Here is a 25,519-nt window from a genome sequence, read left to right as displayed (position 1 = left end):
TTTCATCAGACACGGTATGATTAAGAGGGTTACCAACTGTCGCGCAATGCCCGCGAGACGAAGGCAACCGAGACTTTTTTTCACACCAACGCTGATGTCGCGGCTGATAAGGCGTCACAAACGGACGAGACAAAGCCGCAGTGTGACCACAATGCACGCGAATCACTCCCCCGTCCTCGAGCACCGTGCGCAAACCGGCACAGTGACAATGAGTTACTATGGTTACGGGGATGCTCTGCAACTTGTGGTGCGATCCCCAATAATAGGTTTTAAGGTCTGTCTTTTTGTTGTATGTCTATGTAAAATTATCAACGTTAGCCCCTCAGTGCTGAAATCTAGTAATATGATTTTTCTTTTTGTTATCACACACGATCTCAAATCAATCTCTCGCCAAATAATAGACCCTGCTTCACCAAAATCAGTGCAACTCTGAGCTCAGCACGACAGGTTAGTTTCTCAGAGCAGGGTTGGATGGAGAAAAAATATATTTTGGAAAGGAGGTAGGCTTCTTTAGGAACAGAGGAAAGAGGCAGTTTCTCATTTCTACTGCAGACAGGCAGGACAGTGGTGAACAACAGTCTCAAATGAAACAGCTAGACATTTTGACAGGGGTTTAATTGGGTAAATCATACCCTGTGAAACACAAACAGTAAAATAACACCACTCCCTGCTCACATTTCAACTTTCCATTTTATTAAATACAAATAGAAAAATGATACCATTGGTTATTCGTCCATCCAAATCAAAGTTTCTGGTTATGGCATTGTGTATGTTGCTGTGAACTCCTACTATAGGTCTCTGGAGTATCATTGAATCAGTCCATCATGTGAAGTTGCCTTAAACATTGTTTCCCATTCAAACTGATGGGTCAGTGCAGTATCTGTTCTACTGCAGTGGTTGTTTGAGTTCAAATAGTCCAGTGCCTCCTTTGACCACCTTCCCCACCACCAGGCAGGCTGAGGGAGACACCAGGTGGTCATGGGATCCTGTACAGGAAAGAAAAACACATGCGTCAACATCACATACACATCGGGATGAGATGTGTTAAAAAGCAGGGCTCGTGACACAAATCCCTGCGCTGGCATGGGAAAACTGTGCAGCAGAAGTGAATCAACTGTGAACATGAACCGCTTCCTTCAACCCTCACTGGACAAAAGTTCATGTGAATATCCATGCACACACATCAAAAGTCTACAAATCATTTTACATTTTACACTATTTTCTGAAATAAGAACCTGCATCACTGATTTATATTTATTTATTTAAATTTTGTTTGTCGGCCCTTTGTTTTTAAATGAATGGGCTTTCATTTCATATTTCAAACCCTGGACCAGCTGTCAAAGACAAAAAAAAATTTAAAAAAATCAAAGGGTGTGCCAACCAAGGCTATGATAGTTTTGCATTTTTCATTAGTTTTTATTTTTTATTGTTTTATTTCCATTACATTTCAGTTTAGTTTTAGTTAGTTTTAAAGTAATTTTGCTGGTTTAGTTCAGCTTTTATTTAAAAAAAAAAAAAAAAAAAAAACGCCAAGTTTTAGTTTAGCTTTTATTAGATTCAGTCTTAGTTTTAGTCTTTTTTGTAATATGGGGTATTTGTCAGGAGCGAGATTCAAAAAGGTCAGAAAAGGATTGTGTAATAAAACTCAACAAAACATCATAAAAAGTGTATTCACTTAGGACAGATGAAAAACCAAATAAACTGACAAAGATGAAAACTAAAGACGTTTTCTCTACAATTTTAGTTAGGTTTGTAAACACGCAACACAGTTTCAGTTGATTATCTTTTTTTGCAAAGCCTCGTTTTTATTTTTATTTCAGTGAATGAAACGTTTTTCCCATTTTTCGTACCTTTTTCTTAATGGAACTGCTGTGATTGGCCCACGAAACGGTGTGAGCTGGTGTGATATTACATTACAGATGGGTACTTTTAGGCAAAGGTTTAGTGTGCTTCAAGTCTTTGAGGGACTTCTGGGTCAGGCAATATAATATGTCAAGGCTTTGTTAATGAATGACAACAGATAGGATGAGAAGCACATGATGTCAGTGGTCATCAATAGAAGAGCATCTTCTGAGACAAATGCTAATGTTGTCTAAAATATAGCCATATTTACCAATTTCTCTCCCCCAATCGACCAACTGTTCTATTTAAGTGTCTCTATAGTTTCCATGTAGTTTATAGATTTCTAAAAGCTTGTCATCATCATGATTGTGTCAGTATTATCCTGTCCTCACCCATCATGGTGGCTTGTTTGAGGAATTTGTAGCTGGTCTCAAAGGTCATCTGCTGCAGGGGCGACGAGTTCGACTGGATGGCGTGACGGTTGAGGGGTTTATAAACACCTTCAAAACACATGTAGTCTGCCACCAGGGACAGATGCCGCGGGTCCACCTCAATACCTGAACAGAGACAGAGAAATGACAAAGCAACAGATGAGCGGGGGTCTCCAAAGTCTTACCACGTGCTCCCCATAATCTGACATTTTACTATGGGTGTGTGTGTACCGTAGACGGCGAACACATCTTTGATCTCCTTCTCTATAACCTTCAGGGCCACTTCAATCCCGTAGGTGTTAGCCATGGCGTGGACCTCATTGGAGTACAGCCTGTTGATGTCCAGGATCTAGAGAGAAAAACATGCAGGTCACTGAAATGTTCCTATCACTGCCTTGGGGGTGGATCCTCTCTTATATGATGCGAGTTAACCATGCCGTAGACCTCGGTGAGACAGTGATGATTCAGGCTGAGTCATTATTGCAGTGTAATATCCTGCTGAAAATCTGCCCTGCTTATGGCACTAGCTGCTTTAATTATTTAAAGGGACTTTGATTATTAATGTAAAAGATGCATTTGAGGATGCATGAAACCCCTTGCGTTCATAGTCGGGATGCTGCAGATAACCAATGGCACTGAATTAACACTTGTAAATGTCTTGTTTTCACATCACATGCCTATAAAAAACATAAAAAATTAAGTGAAATGCCCTTTAATGAATCAACTGATTGGCAGTGATCATCTTTTACCGTATCATTACAAAATAGTGACAAGTGACAAGTTAAGTCCTCTATTCTCTTCTATTATTGGCCATAGCCATATTGTAAATATCAATCTGTATCTACATTGAAACATTATTTTAAAGCCACCGTATAATGTCATTTACAAAATAATAATACACTGAGCTCATTGTGCTGACGTACATCACTGTGCTTAAACATTTCATGCATGTTGATTCCCTCCGTGTTGAGAACCATCTCTTTCCCCCCCGTCTTGGTGGTCGTCTCGCTCAGCAGGCAGCGGGTCAGGCCCCTAGTTTCCATAATGACAGCGTTCTGGGCAAGCGATGACAAAATGGAGGTCAGGTCAAAGTGCACCTTGCTCACCGGCAGGACCAGGTCCACCTATCAACACAGAGACAAGAGATGGAGGGAGGGATGAGTGGAGGTTGTGCCGGCGTTAATGACGTCCCTCATCAGTACAACACTCACTCATGAAAAATGAAAAAAAAAAAAAAAAAAAAAAAGATGTACTACAGCGAGTAAACACACTAAATGTTGAGAAGAATGCTGAAGACAGCTGTTGATGCCACTTAATCTAAGTGGATAAACACCCTGAAAGAATCTTACCACCAAAAGTCATCAGGTTTAAGAGTTTCCATCGCTATTAGCCAATATAATTCTCAGAGGACTGGTTTTACACCATTCTTTTCATGGCAAATGAACTTCCAGTTGAAATAAGCTTATCTGTTCCACTGCTGGTGGCATTTTTATTTTGATTGGGCTTGCAATTGTCTTATTAGCTCAATATTTCATGTAAACCCAGCTGCTGATTCTCAAAATTGCTCTCAGGACTAATGCTTTTCCTATATTGGAGGTACATAGCCTTCTGCCCAAAACACTATTTATCTTTAGAGTTTGTCTTCAGCTGTAGCCAACAGTGTCTTGTTCTACAATTGCAAAAGATTTGAGGCTAAAGATATAACACAGCCTTAAGATTTACCAGGCTTTTACCCACCTGACACCAGAGTCCGTGCTGGCTGTCGTAGGAGTAGCTCTCTATGGCTGAGTTGGAGTCCAGAACAGCGTTCACTCTCATTGGATCCTGATGTTCTTCTCCTCTTGCCTCTGCTCGTTTTCCTCGTCTCTTTCTCCCCTCCTCTGTGCTTCCTGCAGACTGGCTCGCCTCCAAGCTGCTCTGCTCGCCCCTCTCCTGCCCCTCACCCTCCTCCTCTTCCTGCTCCTCTTCCCTCTCCTCCGCCTCGTCTCCCTCCTCCTCGCTCTCATAGTCCACCTGCAGAATGTGACCACATGCACGACACTCAGGTTTAGCTTTGGACGAAGTTTCTGGCCCGAGCTAAGTCGCTGTTGATGGTTATGCAAATATTTATCAGTCTGTTCAAACAAAATGTTCGATCATGTCCCTAGCCCTGAAGGTCACACGTAATGAAAATAAAAATTAAACAATAAAAAAATAGTTAATACATTATGATAAGAATGCTGAAAATGTCAATGATTTGATGCATTCTTTTTGAAATCATAAATTATACGAAATGATACAAACTGACTTGAAAATGTTTATTTAATAAAAGAGTAATAAATGTATAATTGGTTTGATAAAACAACTTATAATTTCAGACAGAATTCAATAAAAACAGTTGTTTGATTAACACACATACTTGATTTGAAAAAGCAAAAAGAGCTCTGCTTTGGATCAAAAAAGGCATTTTATCAAATCAAATGTGTTTCAATTAGATCACTCCTGTTTGTATGAAAAGGACTTATAGGACTTTAGGAATTAATTTATCAATGGATGACATTTTTATCAGTTTTTTTTTTTTCACTGTATAGCAGCTATTGTTTTCGTCTTTTTTCCTTTTTTGTGACTTCCAATAATCATACCTCCTCTTCCTGTTTCTCTCTTCGTTTGGCATCAGAAGCATCGGCGTCTCCTTCGTTCCCCTCATCGTCGACGATCTCTCTCTCCTCCTCTCCTGCACCGTCATCTAACTGTTAAAAGTCAAAATTGGAGGTTGAAGTCAGAACAGACATAATTCCAGGAGTAAGTAATTGTGTGCATTCAAATTCAGAGTGTGTGTAAAGGTGTGTGCGTTCAACTTTACCATTTTATGTGCACTAGGTGGTGTGTGGGGAAAAAATGGTATAAAAAGACTTGGTTTAGAACCATCGGGGTTCATTCTTCGGGGTCGGACCTTTGGAGTGGCAGTGGTGGACTGCCTTACCATCAGAGGCATCTACAAATCATCTTCATCTGGAAATTATCGACTGCAGTATGAAGGACTAACCACTTTTCCAACCAGTTGAGGATTAAAATGAACTTTGAATTAGTCTCTTGTCCACTCCGCCTGGATGGGACTGGATCACTGGATGGACTTGGGGACTTTGTGCTAAGTCGTGAGTCTGGATTTCAGACTCTGGTGGAAAAACAGGAAGTGCTGCTGCAGAGTGTTGTCACTTAATCAGCATAACCTGAATTTTACTGATTGTTTGGATTTTCTAAAGTTTTGCTGAATTTTTGGATTAGTTGTGCTGCTTATTTCTGCAATATATTTTACTGAATTGGATTTCAAGAATAATTGTGGACATCTCCTTTTATGATTTTTTGGTTGACAGTACAGTAATAGGTTGTGGTGTGCATAACACTTGACAGATTTTTGTAACGGTTATTCTAGCCACTGAAAATTAACAGAACCTTGTGGCTGCTTTTCCAAGCCACTAAACTAAATGTTGAAAAAACCAAGTGCACACATCTATTAGAGAAGAGCTGCTGTTCATGGGTGTGACTGTTGTTTGTCTTTGCCTCAGGCGGGTGCGGCTCTAGTGAAAGCAGGTAGACACTTGGATGTAGGAAGTTAGCAGCTAGGCGTGTCTTCTCACCACCAGCTTAAACAGACCTCAGCAAGATTTTTAGGGGTAAACCCTTTGAGGCTTGAGGTTCAGACTTTTTAGACGAACTTGAGGATACTGAATATCAGCACAAATTATTCGCAACCAACTTCTACAATCAAAAGGAAAAAATGCGATCGAGATTGGGAGACTGAAACAGATAAGCACACTGAACACAGACACCCACCGTCCCAGCAATTCCCTCTCCATCCTGGTCCTTTTCTCTCAGTGTGGCCTTCCTTGTATCCACAGCGATGGAGGCCAGTTTGGCACTGCGCTTCTTGATGCCCTCTAGGAGGAAACGGAAAAACCTGCATGGAGAAATGAGGATGTTACGGTTACTGTCACTAAACTGGTTTTCTTGTTTAGAGGACAATGAATGTCCGAAATAGATCCACATGGTCCATCCAGGAAATTGCATGGTGCAGCCAAATAACTTGGTTCACGCATTACATAGTGGACTGCACATTTTTCAGAGTAGATAAACAAATATATTATCCATACACACACACACACACACACACACACCTTGTTTCCATGTAGCGGAGGATCTGCTGTGGTGTCAGCAGCTTATCGTCACGGTAACGTTCGCAAGGCAGGAAGTGGAAGGTGACTTTGAATGTCCGCATCTTCTGCTGAGTTCTGTCCGTGATCCGCAAGGACTCAACCACATCTACCTTCTGTAGGACCTACACACACACACACACACACACACACACAGAGACAGACAGTTGTGGTGTAATACAAGAAAAGAAAGAACAAACAGGCAAGAGAGGAGAAACAAAAGACCAAGTATAAAATACGATGACAAGACAATGCAAATAAGAAGAAAAGGTGAGTTAAACGTTTACAAAAAATGAGATGAGGGGGGCAAGAACAGATGAAGACATGAAAACAGAAAAGACATGAGGAAGAGAGACAAGAAATGATGAGAAAATAAAAGACAACGAGACAACAGCGGATCTCTACCTCAGCCAGACAGACTCTGGTGAGTTTCTTGCGAAGAGTCTTGACTTTCTTCAAGGCCTTACTGGTGTTCAGCACTGGGACACTCATCATGGGGGTTTTAATACTGGGGCTGGCCGTCATCAGGATCTCCCGAAGTCTGAGAAAGCGACATGGCCAGAGACGGAGAGAGAGCAAGAGACAGAGGAACGTATAGAGGAAGAGTCAGATGATGAGGGAGGCAAGGAGGTAGAAATGGAAGAGAGAAGAAAGAAGGTCAGAGCGAAACAGAGGTTGGTTTATTATCGTCCTGTAGCTTTACATTGCACATGGGGTCATAATCATAGTGAGAACGAAACCATTACAATAATCATGTTTGCACAGTAAAGAATTCACAGAAGTGAACTGTAATAGAATCACACTAAACCCGCACCACATTTTGAGAAGTACTGGTCAGGGTGACTGGTTCTGTTTTCTAGGTAACTTCTAACTGACTAGACACTAAGGGAAACAGTATGACAGTAGAGAACATATTACATAAATTAATTAATGTAAAAAATAAAAAATGTTGAGTAAGGCCATTTGCTGAGACCTCAGTGTGTTTCAGAAAGCCAAGTGCCAAGTTTTTTTTGGATTTTTCTAAATGCTAATTCAACAACCATAATCAAAAAGCTGTCTATCAAATCCGTGTTTCTAACTGAATATACGTAATGAATGCTCTTTAACTATAAATGGCAGAGTAAGGGAAAACAATTACATCAGAAAATTAAATATTTAGAGCCACAAAGTCCAATTATGTTGAACCAGATGTTGAGATTAGATGAGAAAATTAAATCAACATTAGTGTGGATCCCATTCATATCTTGTGTAAAAATGTGTATGAAGGAATAACCACTTTTTCAACCAGTTGAGGATTAAAATGAACTTTGAACTAGTCTCTTGTCCACTCTGCCTGGATGGGACTGGATCCCTGGATGGACTTGGGGACTTTGTGCTAAGTCGTGAGTTCACTGGATTTCAAGAATAATTGTGGACATCTCCTTGATTTTTTGGTTGACAGTACAGTAATAGGTTGTGGTGTGCATAACACTTGACAGGTTTTTGTAAAGGTTATTCTAGCCACTGAAAATTAACAGAACCTTGTGGCTCCTCTTCCAAGCCACTAAACTAAGCGTTGAAAATACCAAGTGCACACATCTGTTAGGAAAGAGCTGCTGTTCATGGGTGTGACTGTTGTTTGTCTTTGCCTCAGTGGCTATTCAGACGGGTGCAGCTCCAGTGGAAGCACGTAGACACACTCACTTCTCAATCTCAATTCTCAATAATTTTATATTTGCACTGAAACTGAAAATAAACTGTTCAAACGGTAAGTCACTGGACAAAAAAAGAAGAAAAACAAAAAACAAACACTGCTCACATTCAGTCTTCTGTCTTCCTCTTTCTATTTAGAATTTTTTGCAAGCTCTGATGACTTGTCACATAAAGTTTGCGTGCTTTGCTCTAGCTTATTTCAGGACCTCCAAGTCCCCCACTTCCTTCAGTGACATGACAGCTTTCCAAATATATTTTCATTTTCTCGCTTTGACAGTATGATAGAGTTCCCTTTTAATTCAAAACGGCTAAATGAACGATATAAATGATTGTGTGGCCTCTCTTAAAAACATAACCCTTGCAAAGATTAGTTTGGACTGGGTGGGCGAGCTCGGGCAGGACGTGGACGAGGACATCTGGAACTGGAGCGAATGACAGCACTTCTTGTTCAAAATTAGGTAGTATCCAATTTAAGGTCTTACATCAGGCACATTTCTCCAAAGAAAGACCAGCTAAATTTGAATTTCCCTAATTCAGACGCATCAGCCCTGCCAACTTACTACGCATGTGCTGGTCATGTCCAACTTACTGGTGTGTGATCTTTAAAACACTAGCAGAGGCGCTTAATGTTGACATCCAACCCAGTGCAATAGCAGCCATAATTGGTGTCATAATTAAAAAAATGTAGATAAGGAACAGGACAATTTCAGACCGTGGATGATAAGGAAATCGAAGGAAAGCGACTACAGTACCTGGGGATTCCCAGGGTGACGTTCATCTCTCCTCTGCCAGCAAAGTGGAAGGTGTTGAGGGTCATCTGGGTGGAGGGTTCACCTATTGACTGGGCTGCTAACAAGCCCACTGCCTCGCCCGGGTCACACAGCGAACGCTGCCACTTATAATGCAACAGCTGACGAAGGCTGTACACACACACACACACACACACACACACACACACACACACACACACAAACACAAACAGAAATGTGCACTGATACAAGCTGAACAGAAGTTGGAAAGAGAGGGAAGGCTGACTTAATTTTAATACAAAAGTCAAAGTAATTATCTGCAATATCTGGATATTAAGATTTTGTTTAATTCTCCATGAGTGATAACACAATGGGACAATCTGTTGTAATTGTAGTAAATAATAATGTATAAGACAGGAAATGTAAGAACTTAAACTTGACTCAAATTATGATGAAATGTACCTACACATGAATCAAAAATGATAGTTTAAATTTTCTCTGCTAATTATCATCACAATAACTGCTAATTATTACATTTTGAAGACTAACTTTTTTATGATTACAGCATTAATCAGAATATGTAACTACATGACATTTAAGGGTTTGGCTCACACACACACACACACACACCTGTCAGCGTCCAGGCCGTCCTGGCTCCTCCTGGCTGTGTTCTGCAGGTATTTCTCTGTGATACTGTGGAAGTTTTCCGACACAGATCCGAAGCAGATGTCAGGCCTAAACAGACCCAAACTGGGGTCAGGGCAGCAAGACGACTTCCTGCTGTATTTTGATTTGTTAGCTTCATCCAGGGAGCGCCAGCGCTCTATCAGCTGGGGAGGGAGAGAATATGAACCAGAGTTTAGTTGAAGTGAGTGTCTTGCTGTTTCCAGTCTAATCATATTTGGGATGAGATAAAGGAACACACAATCAGTTCGATAACTCTAATCTGTTTTTAATCTGTCTCATGAGATAACTTATCAAACAGGATGGTGTCAAAATCGTGTGTGTGGGTGTGTGTGTGCCCATGTGCGTGCGTGTGTGTACCTGCAGTGTTGCAGCGTCTCTGCCGTCAGTCAGCTCTGCTCCCCCTCCTTCAGCCTGTTTTAGCTTGGCCAGCTTCTTCTGGGAGAACAGCAGGAACGCCCCTGACACATGAATTAATACACACAAGTGCATAATATTACATGAGACATGTTCAAACACAACCTGAGGAGGTTTCTTACGAGTATTTAAGCTGTTCACATTACAACACTGTATCACAACTCACTGAAAAGCACAACTATCTTAAAAAACAATATGCAACAAAAAAACCAGCTGATTAAACTCGACTAAAAATAACTTTAAGGCCTTTAAAGTCAGTCAAAAATAGATTCCCTTTAAATGAATTCTATGAATTCTAATAGAATAAGAGAGAGACAAGCATACAACATACATCACTTTACCATCAGGTACTGACACGACCTCCATGCTGTTTGCCAGAGAAAGATCACTTCTTACCTAAGAAATTCCTGCTATTTCAGTCTCTTTAACACTTTGGACTCAAATGAGATGCTTGCCTAACCATGACAATTTAAGGTTTCAATTAAGTCATAAAGTTTGGTGGTGGCTTAAGTGAAACATCTGGTGAAAGCGGTGAATGCTACTGGCTGCAGTGAACGCTGTACATAAAGACTGTATGTGGATTTTAGCACCTTGTCGTGGACACGGCCGCTCTCTCTTTGCTTTCCAGCGCTGGATGCTTGCAAAGTGTTGATATGCAGCCTGAGGATCCAACCGGGACAAAACGTCATCCAGGGCCTGGGACTTTTTGATCACCTGATTAGAGGGAAGAAGGAAACACACATTGCTCATGTTGATTTTCTGGCAGCGGTCTATAGGATATGTGACGTGGATGATCATACATCACACACGCAAACCAATGTAGTTAAACAATAGAATAAACTTCCTTCCTCAGAGCGGAACTCAAACATTCAAAATCAGATTCAAGCCCTCTGCTGTAGCCAAAAACAATGGCTGCTAAACTCGCCAGGAAACAAGTATGCATGCAGCAGATGAAAATTCATCCGCGACATGAACCACGTCTTACTGGAGAATGAATCATTTAAAAACACTACACAGAAAGTTTTGCTAAATCTACTGTGCATTTTTTTCTGGAAAGGAACATGACACGTGCAGTGATGGAGGCAGGAAGGAAAGCTAACAAACTGCAATGATAAACTGTCATGATTTCTAAAGATAGTTCAATGAGCATGTAGTGTGTGTGAGAGGGCCACAAAGTAAATTGCTCCTGTTTATCTGAGCATGCTTACATGTAGACAGGTGAACACGAGTCACTGAACCTCAGAAATCATCAAAGAATCGACAGGCCGATAAAGGTTTCCAGCTCAGGCCTTGATGCCAGCTGGTGTTTGTGTGTAGCACATATTTATCCCCAGAGGCCACAGTAAAGTGCCGTGGGGCCCATGAACCACACCATGACTGTAGCAGCCATTTCGGCCAGTGCCAACCATGGAGGAGGACGCACTGAATTTGACAAGACTGCAGTCTCTCAGCGTTAAATTTTGTTGTTCATTGTGGGTCTTCACTCAGTCAGTTGTACTACTGTTTGAAAAACTTTGCAGATCGATGCACCTCGACATTGCCTGACTCAAAAAATGTGACTGCACCATAAACAGAAGCCATAATGATCGATGCTGTCTTGCTTTTTTTGCATCATTAATGTCAACCCAATTATCAAGAGGAAGTTCCCTCTGATATGAACCCAGTTAAGTTAGAGAGTGAGCGTGCATTTTTTGTAAGAGTTCATTTCACCTCGTAGTTGTTCTCTATGAAGGGGAACTGTCTTGACTGGAGGAACTGAGTCTTTGGGATGTCCAGCCCGTCTTCACCATACAGGAACTGGACCACAGACCCATCGCTGTCTCTCACGGTCAGATCGTACTGGACCACCAACCCCTCCAGATGCTTTATGACACATCTTCACGTGACAGGGACAGGAAACAAGGAAGGAGACAAGGGAGCAGACAAAAGTGATTAAATTCAAATTAGGATAAGAAGCGAATTTAGTTGAATCACATTCAAAATTCATAGTTATACATGATGACAGGACATTGCCCCAAAGGGTGTTTTACAAAGCTACAGTCTGTTTGCTTTGGCCTAAATCAGGGGACAAGTTGTCAACTGGCTGATCTGATTATATTTTACAAACAGGCTATATTTAATCAGCGTGAGCCACATTGGAACAGTCGTTTCTTTCACTGGTCAGAGTCAGAGGTTTGCTGCAAGAAAGGCTTTCATCTAGGCAAAACTCCTCCTAAAAGCGTGACTGACAGAATGCTTAACTCATTATGCACAATGCTTGCTGGACTTTGGCGGCATCATGGTCCAGTCACAATCTCAGGACAGAGAAACTTCAAAAGTTGGTTTAGAAGCAGATTGAAAAATCACAGATGCTGTGTTTTCAGATGATTAAACAGCCCCAGATGAGGAACAAAAGTGTATAACGTTTGAAATAAGCGAAGTAAACCTCAGGAAAAACTGAGAAGTGGCCTGTAGCTCGGACTCCTCTTCCTGTAACCATGTTTGTTTAAGCAGAGGCTAAAATTTGCCTGTGTTTGTGTGGCTCGTACCAGAGAGGCAAACCATGCATTCCCAATTTCCTTATTGCTTATTCTTATTCCTTTTATTACTGTGAGGTCTACTAAGAGCCAGCTGTTGTGGTCTGCTGGGGAGTTTGTGCTGTTACCTCTGCAGGTATCCTGATCTGGATGTTTTGACCGCAGTGTCCACCAGTCCCTCTCGGCCAGCCATACAGTGGAAGAAAAACTCCTGAGAACAAAAGATTACACAGAAATATGAGGCACACACCATGAAATAACAATAGATATATAATCTTTTAATATTTTGTAAGGACTTAAATGAAGTAAGTTGCCATGTCAGAGAGCTGAAACCCCGCCCTCTTCCTCTACCTGTGGTCTGATGCCTGTGAGGAACCTTCCAGAAACAAAGCCCCCTGCTCCAGGCAATGGGTCATAGGGCTGGTAGCACGGCAATGATTTCCCAGAAGGCATCAGCGGTGGGCGACGGCCCTCCAGCTCAATCTGACCTAGCAGACACGAGATCTGAAACAAACACACAGGGCAGGGCAGGGTTTTCAACAGAGAAAGACTTGTTTGGATGATCTTTACCACCAAAGGTTTCATGGAAGCAGATACAGACAATGTCTAAAGAAAACAGTGAGTGGGAAGGAAGTGAGAGGGAAATACCTGCATGGTGTTTACAGTGGATCCCTTGGCTCCTGACTGGACCATCAGCTGCAGGTTGTTGTCAGGGAATGCAGTGTGGAGGCCGAGTGGCATACACACCTACAAACACACATGTTCACTTCAGGTCATCATGAGGAAACGTCGAGACCAGCTCTGCTTTCTGTTTTGTTGCACTGTGCCAATGTCATTTGTGCCAGGGGAGAAATAGTAGCTATTGTTCCTTTTAATGTGTGAACATCAGGGCTGCAATTTTCACATCTCTCTGCTGTGTTGCTCTGTATGTGCGTCATGAAAATCTTAAGTCAGTCTGCTGCAGTGGTTAGCTTCAGGCTCCACATTCAGCCTTAGTCAGTGAATGTAGGTTCAACTTATGAGCTGCTCAATTTTGTTTTGCAAAATGAAAAGTTCAAAAATCCAGAGTGCCTCAGATGCACTACTAACTCTCTGATAGCTAAATGAAAATCCCTTATTAAAAAAAACAAACAAACATCCAATATTACTACACTGGCTGACAAAAAAATCTAATTTTTGGCAGGAAGCACAGACTCTCGTCTAAATGTTCATACATATTCAAACATGGCAGTTTTTTCATGGATAATATCATAGGCCAAAGTAGCATATTTTTAAGATTTTGTCAAGATTTTAATTAGACATTTCTGAATGTTTTGCTGTCTTTAAATGTTTTTTCTGTAAGTTTTCACTTTTACTGTAAAAAAGTCTTTTTGTCATTTTTATTTATATATTCATTCATTCATTCATTTGTTTAACCATTTATTTATGTATTTTTTTGTTTTTACTTTTTTTTTTTTTTTTAAATGAAAGTCTCCACTGTCAATCAGTTATTGTAAGAGCTATGTGGGTCTGGCCCGTCCCATGAGATCCAGCCCAATGCGCTGAATGTGCTAATGTGAGACTTTCCAATGTGCGATGCATTGTTTTGACATTTCTGGCCAAAATGTGAAATTGTTTAATGTAGTGCCACCATCTGGTCAACTGATGTCATTTTTGTCGCCTGAGTAGTGGATGGGTGAGGTCTGGGACCTGAGCTGTGAGTTTGGTGGCCATTAAGGCTGAATTATGCTTCTGCGTTAGAAGAGCGTACGGGGGTTGTGCGAAGCTCGCATTTCCTACGCAGCGCATGTGTGTCCAACATACCTCTGCGAAACACACTGAGCAATTCTCCGCCCACCAACGTAGACCCTGTGACGTATGGTCGCTGCTCTTCTGTACGTCTTTGTAATGGCGAGAGGACGAGTCGTATAGGTGCGGGTACTTGCGCACCTCCTCGGCCAGGCGTTCTTCTGCGAGATCCAGCACTCTCCAAAGTTTTCAAACACAACAGTTGTTTTAAAAATGGCGCTGCCAGCCGGCACAACAACAGGATGTGATGCCGGTTGCAACGAAATGCCGGAAATGATGTACTTCGGCGGACCAATCACAGCTCTTGTGGGGCTGCGTAGGGTCCGCGTAGTTACAATTTTTGGGAGGCGCGTGGCAAGGCTCTGCGGAGGTCGCACAACCCCCGTAAGCTTCGCACAACCCCCGTACGCTCTTCTTACGCAGAAGCATAATTCAGCCTTTACAGTTTTGGAGATCCCCCACACCTTTGCTGCTTGGACCCCTAAAAACCGATTAGCCCTCCGCTGGTTACCTTGTTGATATCGTTGTTGACTTGGTTGGCCACCTCTTTGAACTTGAGGTCAGCCAAGTTGAAGTCTCTCTGGTCTGCGTTGAGGTGAGCGTCCTGCCAGCGGTCCTGAGCCTCGGCTTGACTCACGTTGGACGGCAGGTTGAACGCAGCCTGGAGTGCCTGGGAGAGCACGGGGGAAATGAAATCTATTTTTGGCTCGATCAAAAACTGTTTCACTGCGCATTTGACACCTTTATCCTCACTCTTTTTTTTAATCAAAATGGCAGGAGCTGATGATGGAACTCACTTTGGTGCCACATTTTAGTGACTCTTTTATGATCTTTTTCCTTTGTTTGTTAGCTCCCGGTCTCACCAGGATGTCCTCCACACCTACACACACACACACACACACACACACACACACACACACATATTTAATAAACATAAAGACATAGCTCGTATTATCAAACATTACATTTATCAAAACACAATAGCCCTAATTGAAAAAACTGGTCACGGCTTCAGTGGTCAGTGTAGCAGTCTCAGTTGATTATAATAGACACATTATAATAGACACATTATAATAGTGTCCATGCCTAGTGTGTTTTAGCTGTAAGCCCTCCAAAAGGCCAGAGATAAGCCTGTGCAAATAGGCAATCAACAGCTTTGTTTGTATTTACTGGGTACATAGTAGATTTTTACCCAGAGTAAAGCCTCTGTATAACTGCAGGTAGGCAGTGAAGAGCCGGGCCAGGCAGCTCAGCAGTTTGCCGCTGGTTTCTCCTCCGTACAGCTCATAACAGCAGTGGACCAGGCCATAGGCCGAGGAGCCGTAGTGCGCTTTGTCCAGCACACCCATTAACAACTCGCCCTGACGAATCACCACCTAGGGAAATGAGGAGCACAAGAAACAGAAATTCAATCAATGAGTTCATACATGACAGTGACGATATGATTTTAAGGCAAAATATTGAGGTGCAATGTAATGCAATCCAATGGAAAGAAAGATTACATGAAAAATAAAAACAAACTGAAAAACCAATGAACACTCTTAATGTATTTGTTAGAGAGTAGTATGTACATCTCCTCATGGTTTCACAATTAGCAATTACATGTGAGTGTGTGTGTGCATGTGTGTGTGTGTGTGTGTGCATACCTGAGAGTCACACATGCTGTCAGGGTGGTACCCTGGTGCGGCTCTCGGAGGGAGCTGAATCCATGCCTTGCTGGGGATTTTGGACCTGCCAATCAGGTTGAGCGGCAAGGCTTTCTGAGGGATTACGTTCAGCAAGAGGGTGGACACCACCTACAATTCACATCAGATGTAAAGCCAGTGCAAAAAATAACAGAACATGATTTATGTCATTCTAATACCAAGTGAGCACATGCTGTGTTGACAGACAAATGACTGATATAACCCCAAAGTAGTGCTGTGTTTAACTGCTAAGAGGAGGGAGATGACGTTTTAAAAACAAGCCAGCATGAAAATATCTTTCCAGCATTAATGTCGCCTTAATTAGTAATCAGGTTTACCTCTTAAATGTCTTGAACCTGTTTTTTTTTTTTTTTTTTTAAGGTTAGGGTCATAATAACGTTCCCTTTTTCTGCCCATAGTCTGGTTAAGGGCTTCAGTTCAACTTTAAAGACAGAGATCTACCTGTTTTCCTGTCCAGAGCTGCTGTGGTTTGAGTATGGCTGGTGGCAGCAGCTTAACTCTGCCTGGTCTGTCAGTCAGTCCTCTGTACACCAACTCAGTGTACTGGTCTCTGGTGAAGAAACAGCCGCGGATTGTCATCCGTGTACCCGACACCATGTGGTCCTGGATCAAACCCGCTAAAGGCTTACCATCCTACAAAGAGGGGAAAATATATGAGTGGCTTTACAGTAGCATCACAAAAATATCAACAAAGACTGGCACTATCATGGTACTAGAGATCTGTCCACATCAAACGTTCTCTATACATACAACAAATAGGCAAAAGCGAAAGATGTCTGAAATAAGAAATTGATGGCATGAATCTATTCGGTCCATTCAGAAACTTAAGAACTATAAGTGAATGGTGATGGCACTGTTTCAAAATACAGGGAACTGGTTTTCTTCAGTCCAAACCTCCAGTATGGCTGCTAGTAGGTATAGTACTGATCAATATTACCTTGGGCACCAGGTACTGCTGGTCAGTGCTGACTAATGTGTACGCCTCTGCTCTGCCCAGCTCACTCTGAGGGAAGTGAGCGTTCATCTCGTCTCCGTCAAAGTCAGCATTGTACGCCTTGCAGTTAGCATAGTGGAGTCTAAGGACCTGCAACATCCAAATAAAATCAGATAAATGAATTATGAGTCATGTGGTTGCAATCACAGAAGTTGAACAGAGACTCAATCTCAAATAAATTCAGGGAAACATGGGACACTTTTATGCAGTTCCTGGAAAGTGATCAACAAAATTCACGACATTAATGAGTTAAATTGCCAAATTAAATAAAAGCACCTATATAAAGGGGGGGCATTCACAAATGTGGTGTATGTATGACTGTATCTTCTTTTGATGCCAAGACAAAACCAAGAAATAGAATGGGTTTTTTTTGTTGTTGTTTTTTTTAAAAAAAGAAACAGCTTGGTAGCAATAGTAGTTACCTTCTCTCCTGGCAGTATGCGGGCACAGTGGGCTTGTATGGAGGGCCTGTGGAGTGTTGGCTGTCTGTTCAATAACAACACATCTCCATTCTTTATGTGACGATTCACCTTAAGAGAGACAGCAGAAGGACAAGGAGATTATGTGGGGGTGTTTAAATAAAAACAAAAGGTAGTTTATATAACAGTGACATTAGACTAGGGCCATATGAACAGTGAGGGCCTCTGTTCTCTCATCACTTTAGAGCTAAAACGACAAGCAGGACAAGGTCCTAAAACATGCCATATTCCCTAAATCCGGCTTACAATCTTCATGGGCATCCTGTGTGGACCAGGACACGGTGTCAGCAGTTGCTTGGCAACAGCCTCTCTCTGCGAGAAGCTCGTGGCTGATAGGATGGTTCTCTTGCCATCTTCGTTTATCACCATGGAGGCCCCGGGGTGGACGTTAGGCCCGTTAAGAACCGCCTGACGGAGTTCCTTCACATTCCACGGAGTAACGGGCTGGGGGTACGTCAGCTTGGTGGCAAACACCTGCACCGAGCAAGGAGACAGAGGCACAAATAGACAGAGTTGGTCCAAGTGTTGAAATTCAGATTTGGCAAACATATCAATGGAGTTGAGAGTCTTATTTGTATTAGTTGAGGACCATTTTCAAGTTTTATAGCTTCTCTCATTTACACAAGTGCAAGTCTGCTGAATGTCATTTCTGGTTGGTAAGTTTTGACTATCAGTGTGGGGGATTGGTTAAGTTTGTACCATGATGACAGTCGATCAATCCAACTCATTTTTAGACATGTATTACTTATGTACGGCTGAGTAACTTTGAACTTCATTTATCCCCCTTTGCAAAAAGCCTTTATAAATCCAGAAAGATCAATGAGTCACATCTTTCACTGTCTCGTCGTCAAGCTAAAGAGACTAAAGCTAAAGCTAGAGAGGCAAAGGAAAAGACAGATACTCATAGTAACAGTGAAGGAGAACATATGGAGACACCGCACCATAGGTATTCCTATCTCGTTGGTCCCGATGTACATGTCGGGACAGATGACGGATCGTGCAGCGTAGTCCACTCGTTTGCCCATCATGTGTTTCCGGAACAATCCATCCTTCTTCTCCAGGATCTGAGAGAAGAGACAAAAATTACAATGTCTTCATCATATTTTATGTTACTGCCCTATGATATACTGGATTGGACTGATGATCCTAGAAGAAATTCTACTGTTTCAGCAGCAAACACAAAGATTAAGCAAGAAGAACGTGGTGCAAGCAGTGCTGCTCTTGTTGATCAACACCAGCAACTCCACTGTTAGTGTCATGGCTGCTGACATTTTGAGCTCTATAACTGCAAGATAGTCCACTTTGATCTGTTCTGAGATATGACCACATTTTATATTTGTCACTAAGATAATATTTGAAAATAGCTTGTTTGATGTTCAAAGTCCTACATGGGTTGGCACCGCCAGCATTAAATGACTACATCAAACAGAGAGCAGTCAGCCACTCCACCACTCGAGCCACCAGAGCCACTAACAGAGGTGACTGTGAGGTACCTCTCAGACGAACTACATTTGATCAAAATGTTCTATCGTACAGAGGTAGTACATTATGGAACAGCCTACCTCCCTCAATTAGAGAAAGTCCCAGCTTTTCAACATTTAAGGGACATTTGAAGGTGTGGTTCCGAACAAACCACATCTGTGATCATGGTTAGTTATGAACAATATACGATCACATCATGGGCCAATGTGCAATCACATCTGATTGTATAAACTTGTCTTTGTGTATGCCTTTTTTTTTTCTTTTCTTTTTTTTAAACTTTATTTTATTTTAGTATAGTATATGTTTAGTATTATGTGTCTTACTCTTGTTGAGCTTTCTTTCTTTCTTTTCCTTCTTCCCCTTCTTTTTCTACATCAACCTGCCAAGGGACTACAGTTGGAAATTAGCCTATGGCTACAAACTGGCATATTTACATGTAAAATGTTTATCAATATGCACTGTCCCTTTTAAATAAATAAATAAAATAAAGAATAAAATAAGCAACATATTCGGTATCTAGCTTCATTAAAATCACTTGACCAAGCCCCAAACAAACAAAAAGCCTCATAAGTCAGCAGTGCAGCAAAATAAACATTTCATTCAGAACTCACCTCGTAGCTGAGTCTGCCATTTCACTGCTTTTTAAAACTCAGAGACTAATGCAAACAATGCAACGAGAGCCCTGTTTCCATCATGAAACACACTTTTTTCTTTACTTTTGGTTTCAAACCACTGGCTGACAGCGAACACTGGCTCAGGAGAACATAAGTGATGCTGAGTGTATGTGGAGTCAGTCTGTCTCAGTCAATTACAGTCCATTACATGGAGAGATCTATAGCAGACGTGCTGATACAGCACAGCAAAAAAAAAAAAAAAAAGGACATAAAAATTCACAAGCAGTTTGAAGATATGCTGCAACTACAGCTGTAGTTAAATAACCCCAAGGTTCAGTTTGTATTGCGCTTCTTGGGTCATGGTTTTGGTTTGAGTTCGGTTTGTTTTGTACATCAGGGAAGTATTTTATAAAGCACCTGTCTGATTCCAGGGTATTTCTCTGTCATCAGTTTGTCCATATCACTGTCAAAGACGATGTTGACGTGGCTCTGAAGACGGATCCAGATGTTGTAGAGTTTATCTGTTAATGTCAGGCCTGGGATGGTAGACAGAAAAGACTGGTCTATCTGTTCTGACTCCTGGAATGGAAGACAGAGGACAAGATGACACGTTATGATCACTGGCTTTGAAATAAAAGCTTTCAGCTAAATGTGCCGCTGTGCCCTGTACAACATGAACACGGATTAAACAGAAAAGTACAACTAGGGAGCAAGCAACACAAACTCCATGTGATGGCACACTGTCTCACCTCCTCCTCCTCCTGAGTTTTTTTCTCTCCAGCTATGAGTGCCAGTAGTTTCCGGATGATCCCGTTGTCCTTCATGACGGCCTGCATGTTGACTGTCTGACCATTGGTAAACATTTGGTCACCAAGCCGATTGATTGGACGATATCTGAGGAAAAATAAAACAAACCAGATACAATGGGTGGGTTTATTTTCACTGAAAACTATGAACACATGAAACACCTGCAAGTACCTGAAACTACCGCGCCCATTAAGCGACATTATTTATTTAGGTTTAGGTTTAAGTCTATTCCTACCTTCCCCTCCTCCCACACAGCTGTAATGTCCATATGCTGACACTGAGCTGAGACAGTTTTATTGTTTGATGTACTGCAATTTTTACTGTGCAGCAGATCACTGCACACCTACAATTATTGGGTAGTTTTATACTAGCACAGGTTGCGTGTGTGTATGTGTGTGTGTGTTGTACCTGCAGGGTGGGACCACCAGCAGCTCCAAGAAGAAGAGGTCAGGACAGAACCCTGCCTTGGAGCCCTGTAACCCTGAGCCCTCCTCCAGCCCGGAGAATAGGCACCTCAGGAAGAAACCTGGATGAAAGAGAAGAAAGATCACTGTGGCAACTTCAGCTCTATTCCAAGAACCACTGCACCACTTCGTGACCCAAAAATATCTTTACTCGGTAGTGCAGATATAACTTTATATACAGAACGGTTAAATAACTCGGCTGTCGGCCGGAGAGCACGGTCTACCAACAGAGAAAAACAGATCATCTTCTACTGCCCATATGAAATATAGCCTCTCTTATAAAACAGCGACCTCAAGTGGGCATGTGACTATTTTGCCTGAAACTTTATCAGTAAAACTTAATAATGCTCATATACATGTTCACATTACAACAATCACATTTTAAGAGTTTCTTTTTTTCCCCCTCACAAGCCAAAATTGATCAGGGCTGTGATTTGCTTTCACCACTCTGCCATTTTGCACAGTCATGTCACAAATACAAAAGCCTAAGTGACGACAAAAATAAAATAAGGAATACAAAGCAACAATCTAAAGTGCAGACTAACCAAGTTTGCACAGGTCTTAGAAAGGTCTTTGGTTAAAAACAAACTCAGTAACACAAGCCCCATTAACCGAAGAGTTTCTTTTGTTTTTGGTTTTCAGATTTTAGTTGCATCTAGCACTAAAAAGCTTTTAAAGTCATTCATTTAACATGATGAAACGTAAAGACTCCCAGAGATTAGTGTAGTGAGTTCCAATGATATAAAATGTAGCATATGGCCTTTGAAAGATGTGTCCACCCACTCTGCACCGTGCTGGCAGGACAGCCTACCTTCTTTGCTCCACAGTTTGTTGACGTGGTCCTGCGCAGTACTTGGGGTCAGGAAGCCCCTTTTTCCAGCCATCAGGTTTTCTACAGGGACAAAAATAACTACTTTAGATCCACTCAAACTAAAAAAGAATGGCACTTTTTCTCTCTCCTCTGTTTTTATCAATGTTAAGCATGTACAGTTAAGTATTTTCGTTCTTGAGCCGTCTGCATCCCTGCTGGCACAGTAACATCAACTTATCGGTGTAATGGTCTTTAGTACTCACCATCAGTATTGCCTTTAGGCTGTGCTCCTGCTGGCATGGTGATAATCAGCTTACTGTTGTGTTCCCGACGCACTACACACCGCCCACCGCTGAACACACACACACACACACACACAGACACACACATTCATATGTGAATAACAAAGCAACACAAAACATCAGAGCAGGATGAAAGGCAAAAAGGGGAAGTCCTAATTATTAAGAGCCTTTTTGTCCATTCTTTCAAACTGCACGAGCAATTTGAAACATTCATTTGCACCACAGGGCACAATCCTGTTTTTAAGCCCCGAGATATGAGTTTGTGGTCTGATACCAAATGATAATTTGTCTTTTGTCATGCTACCTGCAGTGTGGGCACTTCCTGGATTTCATGTGGATTCTCCAGAAGTTACTGATCAAGCTGCTCTTCTTCTCAACCAGGTGTTTAATCTGCGCACACACACACACACACAATTAGACTGTGTCTCCAGTTGTGGGGTCATGACTGAAATTGGAATACACCCTTTCCAAAAAACACAGAAAGAAAAAAAAAAATCCAGATAACTTGAGCACAATAATATGCTACATTACTGTGTCTGCCACCATGGGTCTTTCTATATGTGTGTGCACTATATGTTTGTGTGTGTGTGCATGTGTGCATGTGCGTATGTGTGTACTGACCGGTTTGCTGGTCTCGGAACCACCAGCTTTCATTTTGATGATTTTATCTGTGAATTCCATGAGTGTCTCCTGGATCTCATCTCCGCTGGCCTTTGGATTTCCCTCCAAGTACTAACACAAACAAACACACACACACACACACACACACACACACACACACACACAAGTACAGACAGAACACACACATTTACACTATCCATTACACTGCTGAGAATCTAATTATCACCTGTCAGATTGAGTTACACATCACAATTTAGGCACAAATTGATGAGAGTAAAGTGACTGTTTATGGCTATAAGAAAAAAAAAAAAATCAAACAATAATAAAAACAATACATCAATGAGGTTCCACCATCTCTCGTCAGTGGTCATGACCCAGAAATAATGTTAAATTTCTTTTGTAAATTGTTTGACTGGTCATGAAGGTCCAGATTATACCATGTAAACGTACCTAATAAAGAGAATGCAGAGTGCATGTGTGTATGTACATATTTATACACACACACACACGATCTGTCTATATAAACCCACCTGGTTGAGAACATGCTCGATTTCGTAGACCTCCTGCAGCGCTCCGTGATCCAGTAGCTTCAGCTGGTTGAGCAGCAGGTGGACGGCGGCTCTGGGACACGTCAACATGTGACACACCAGACACGAGCCACGAATCAACAGATAGAGTTTCTGATGGACGAGAGCAGACCAAAGAAAGACGGATGTTTAGGAAAAAGAGGGCAGGAGAACTACCGTTATTGATTTTGTTTCGTTTGTTTGTTTTTAATATGTATTAATAATGTCCTCCTTGGGCTAAGCAGTGTTTTTAAACTCTGAAACTTAAGGAACACTATTCCACCATGAAGGATTCCACCAAGTTTAGTTTAGAAAGAAATATTAGGCTAAGACCTGATTTAAAAGATGGATGCTGATTCTGCCAGCCTCAACCCCACAAACAGGTCCATCATTACCAGTATTACAACCCAGAATGGACCATGTGTTTGAGGCTGTGTGTGCGTGTGTGCATAGACATACTTACATCAAAAAACAGTGGGTTGTAGACAGGCAGTGGTAACTCCACATGTCCCAGATGTCCAGGACAGTTGTTAAAGTCCTGACAGCAGGTCGAACACACCTGGACGGACAATTCGAGAGAGTAAAGTTAGGACTGGGTATCGCCGCTGACCTCTTGAATCGATTCCATTCCGATTTGCAAACTCCTAAATCCGCTGGATTTGATTTAATATTAAATCGGTCAGTTATATTTCAGTTACAATGAAAGAGATTCTCAGAGAATTAATGCTGTAAACTGCATGAGGAACCCTGCATTATTAAACATGTTAATGTTTACACTAAAAAGTGATCCCAAAGCAGTTACATTAGTGTACTTTATTTAACATGACCATCACGCCACAGCAGTCAACACAATGTAGAACAATTCTACACACTCAAAAACAAAAACAAAAAACTTCAAAATCGATTCAGAGATGAAATTAATAAACATGAAGATATGATGACCGTTATGATGAAGACGGATCCAAACTGATTTTTCAATTTACTGAACCTGTTTGTCCAATATGTGTGTTCAGGTCTTACACTGCTAGTAGAGAGAGAAAATAGGCCCTAATCATAATAAGATAAGATATTCCTTTATTGGTCCCACGGTGGGGAAATTTCACGTATTACAGCAGCAAAGTGGATAGCAAGATATGAAGCATAAATTACACTATAAACAGTATATACAGATAATAAGTACCAAAGAGCAATATAAACATTATAAACAATATAATATAATGCAGCTATCCGCGACAACAGAATCTGAGTCAGGTGGAGCTTTACCTCTTTGTTGTCTGCTGGCCCCAGAGCCAGGTCATACAGGCTGTTGGGAGCGACATTCCCAACACTGTCGAGGAACCTGAAGTTGGTGATTGCCTTCACACTCAGCCTCCTGGACATGAGACAGACACAAGAATCAGCGTGAGGTGATGAGACCTACAACTTAACCTATAAACCTCCTTGTGACAGGAAAGCAAAGGGGACTGTCCCTGCAGGGAGCAGAAAAACATCACATCATGGTGCAGACTTAGAGGACGGTCAGCTCTGCATCACTTCAGTGATTCAACAGCAGACTGAACACTTGACACACAGAGACAAGCAGAGCAGCAGCCATGATCCACTTTGACAACTGACTTCAGAGTTCAACAAATCAACATAATGGCACATAAATATCATTATTAACACAACCCAGCTGGATTCACACACACACACACACACACACACACACACACTCAGAAGACAGAGCAACTAATGTAAAGATGGCATTTAAGGAGTGAGGAGAGGGAATAAACACAGGGAGCTCCTTGCAATGTGAAAAAAATAGGTTCACTTAAGCACAGTTTCTGCATGCATGGACTTACGTCACAAGAAAGTTTTTAAACCAACCAATGAACGTATCACCATTCTAAAGTGGGCTATTTTGATATTATTCGTCCAGGTCTCTGTGTAATTGGTAAGAAGACGTGTCTGAGTGTATGGCGTGTTGTTTTGAGCTGAGGGTTAGCATGTAGCCAGGCGGCCAGCTCGCTGCCTCTCACCGTATCTCCTCGGCGGAGTACATGCTGAACGACATGCTCTCCAGGCGCCGCCATGGCACTTCTTTTCCAAATAACATCTTGGAAAAAATATATATCCACTCTCCTTGTGTTTATTGCTGTAAATCCATGTCACTCGTCTTCAGCCACATGCGACGCAAACTTGCTCCGAGTCCACACGTGGGAACTTCAGGTGAAACCACTCCACTCGGCTCGTAGGGGGATTTGACTGCATTTGACTATGTCATGCTTTAATATTTTTATGTATTTCCTCTAAAAATCATATAAATAACACATAATATTACCATATTCTCATAATACAGGTGCGTGAAGGCGCTGTGTTCAGCGT

General features: G+C 41.7%; 1 protein-coding gene and 1 non-coding gene across 3 annotated transcripts; both read right to left on the bottom strand.

Annotated features, from left to right (window-relative positions):
• Positions 1-596: 596 nt before the first annotated feature.
• Positions 597-25,499, bottom strand: polr1a (RNA polymerase I subunit A). Of its 2 annotated transcripts, none has more exons than XM_030061885.1 (37): positions 25,174-25,499; positions 24,419-24,527; positions 23,619-23,714; positions 23,120-23,269; positions 22,590-22,700; positions 22,273-22,358; positions 21,930-22,018; positions 21,667-21,747; positions 20,800-20,917; positions 20,334-20,478; positions 20,002-20,160; positions 18,430-18,552; positions 17,735-17,962; positions 17,432-17,539; positions 16,953-17,099; positions 16,457-16,648; positions 15,956-16,105; positions 15,502-15,685; positions 15,107-15,189; positions 14,821-14,979; positions 13,170-13,268; positions 12,873-13,025; positions 12,650-12,732; positions 11,716-11,881; positions 10,596-10,719; positions 9,949-10,049; positions 9,535-9,734; positions 8,908-9,075; positions 6,869-7,004; positions 6,428-6,588; positions 6,087-6,210; positions 4,895-5,002; positions 4,011-4,286; positions 3,197-3,397; positions 2,505-2,622; positions 2,235-2,399; positions 597-986 (listed from the first exon to the last, which is right to left on the bottom strand). In XM_030061885.1, the coding sequence occupies exons 1-37, from the start codon at positions 25,248-25,250 to the stop codon at positions 886-888; spliced, it is 5,079 nt and encodes a 1,692-aa protein (XP_029917745.1). In that variant the 5' UTR covers positions 25,251-25,499; the 3' UTR covers positions 597-885. The 2 variants fall into 2 exon arrangements, with proteins under 2 accessions (XP_029917745.1, XP_029917744.1); XM_030061884.1 differs by having other exon boundaries at positions 20,002-20,163; positions 25,174-25,250.
• On the bottom strand, positions 11,311-11,447 carry LOC115367117 (small nucleolar RNA SNORA5). The gene has a single exon (XR_003928890.1). It is a non-coding gene; the product is annotated as a small nucleolar RNA SNORA5 (small nucleolar RNA).
• Positions 25,500-25,519: the final 20 nt, after the last annotated feature.

Source organism: Myripristis murdjan, chromosome 10 (assembly GCF_902150065.1).
Source record: "Myripristis murdjan chromosome 10, fMyrMur1.1, whole genome shotgun sequence".
NCBI lineage: Eukaryota > Metazoa > Chordata > Actinopteri > Holocentriformes > Holocentridae > Myripristis > Myripristis murdjan.
Note: the sequence above shows the minus strand (reverse complement) of the source record. Positions and strands in the feature narration are given on the sequence as shown.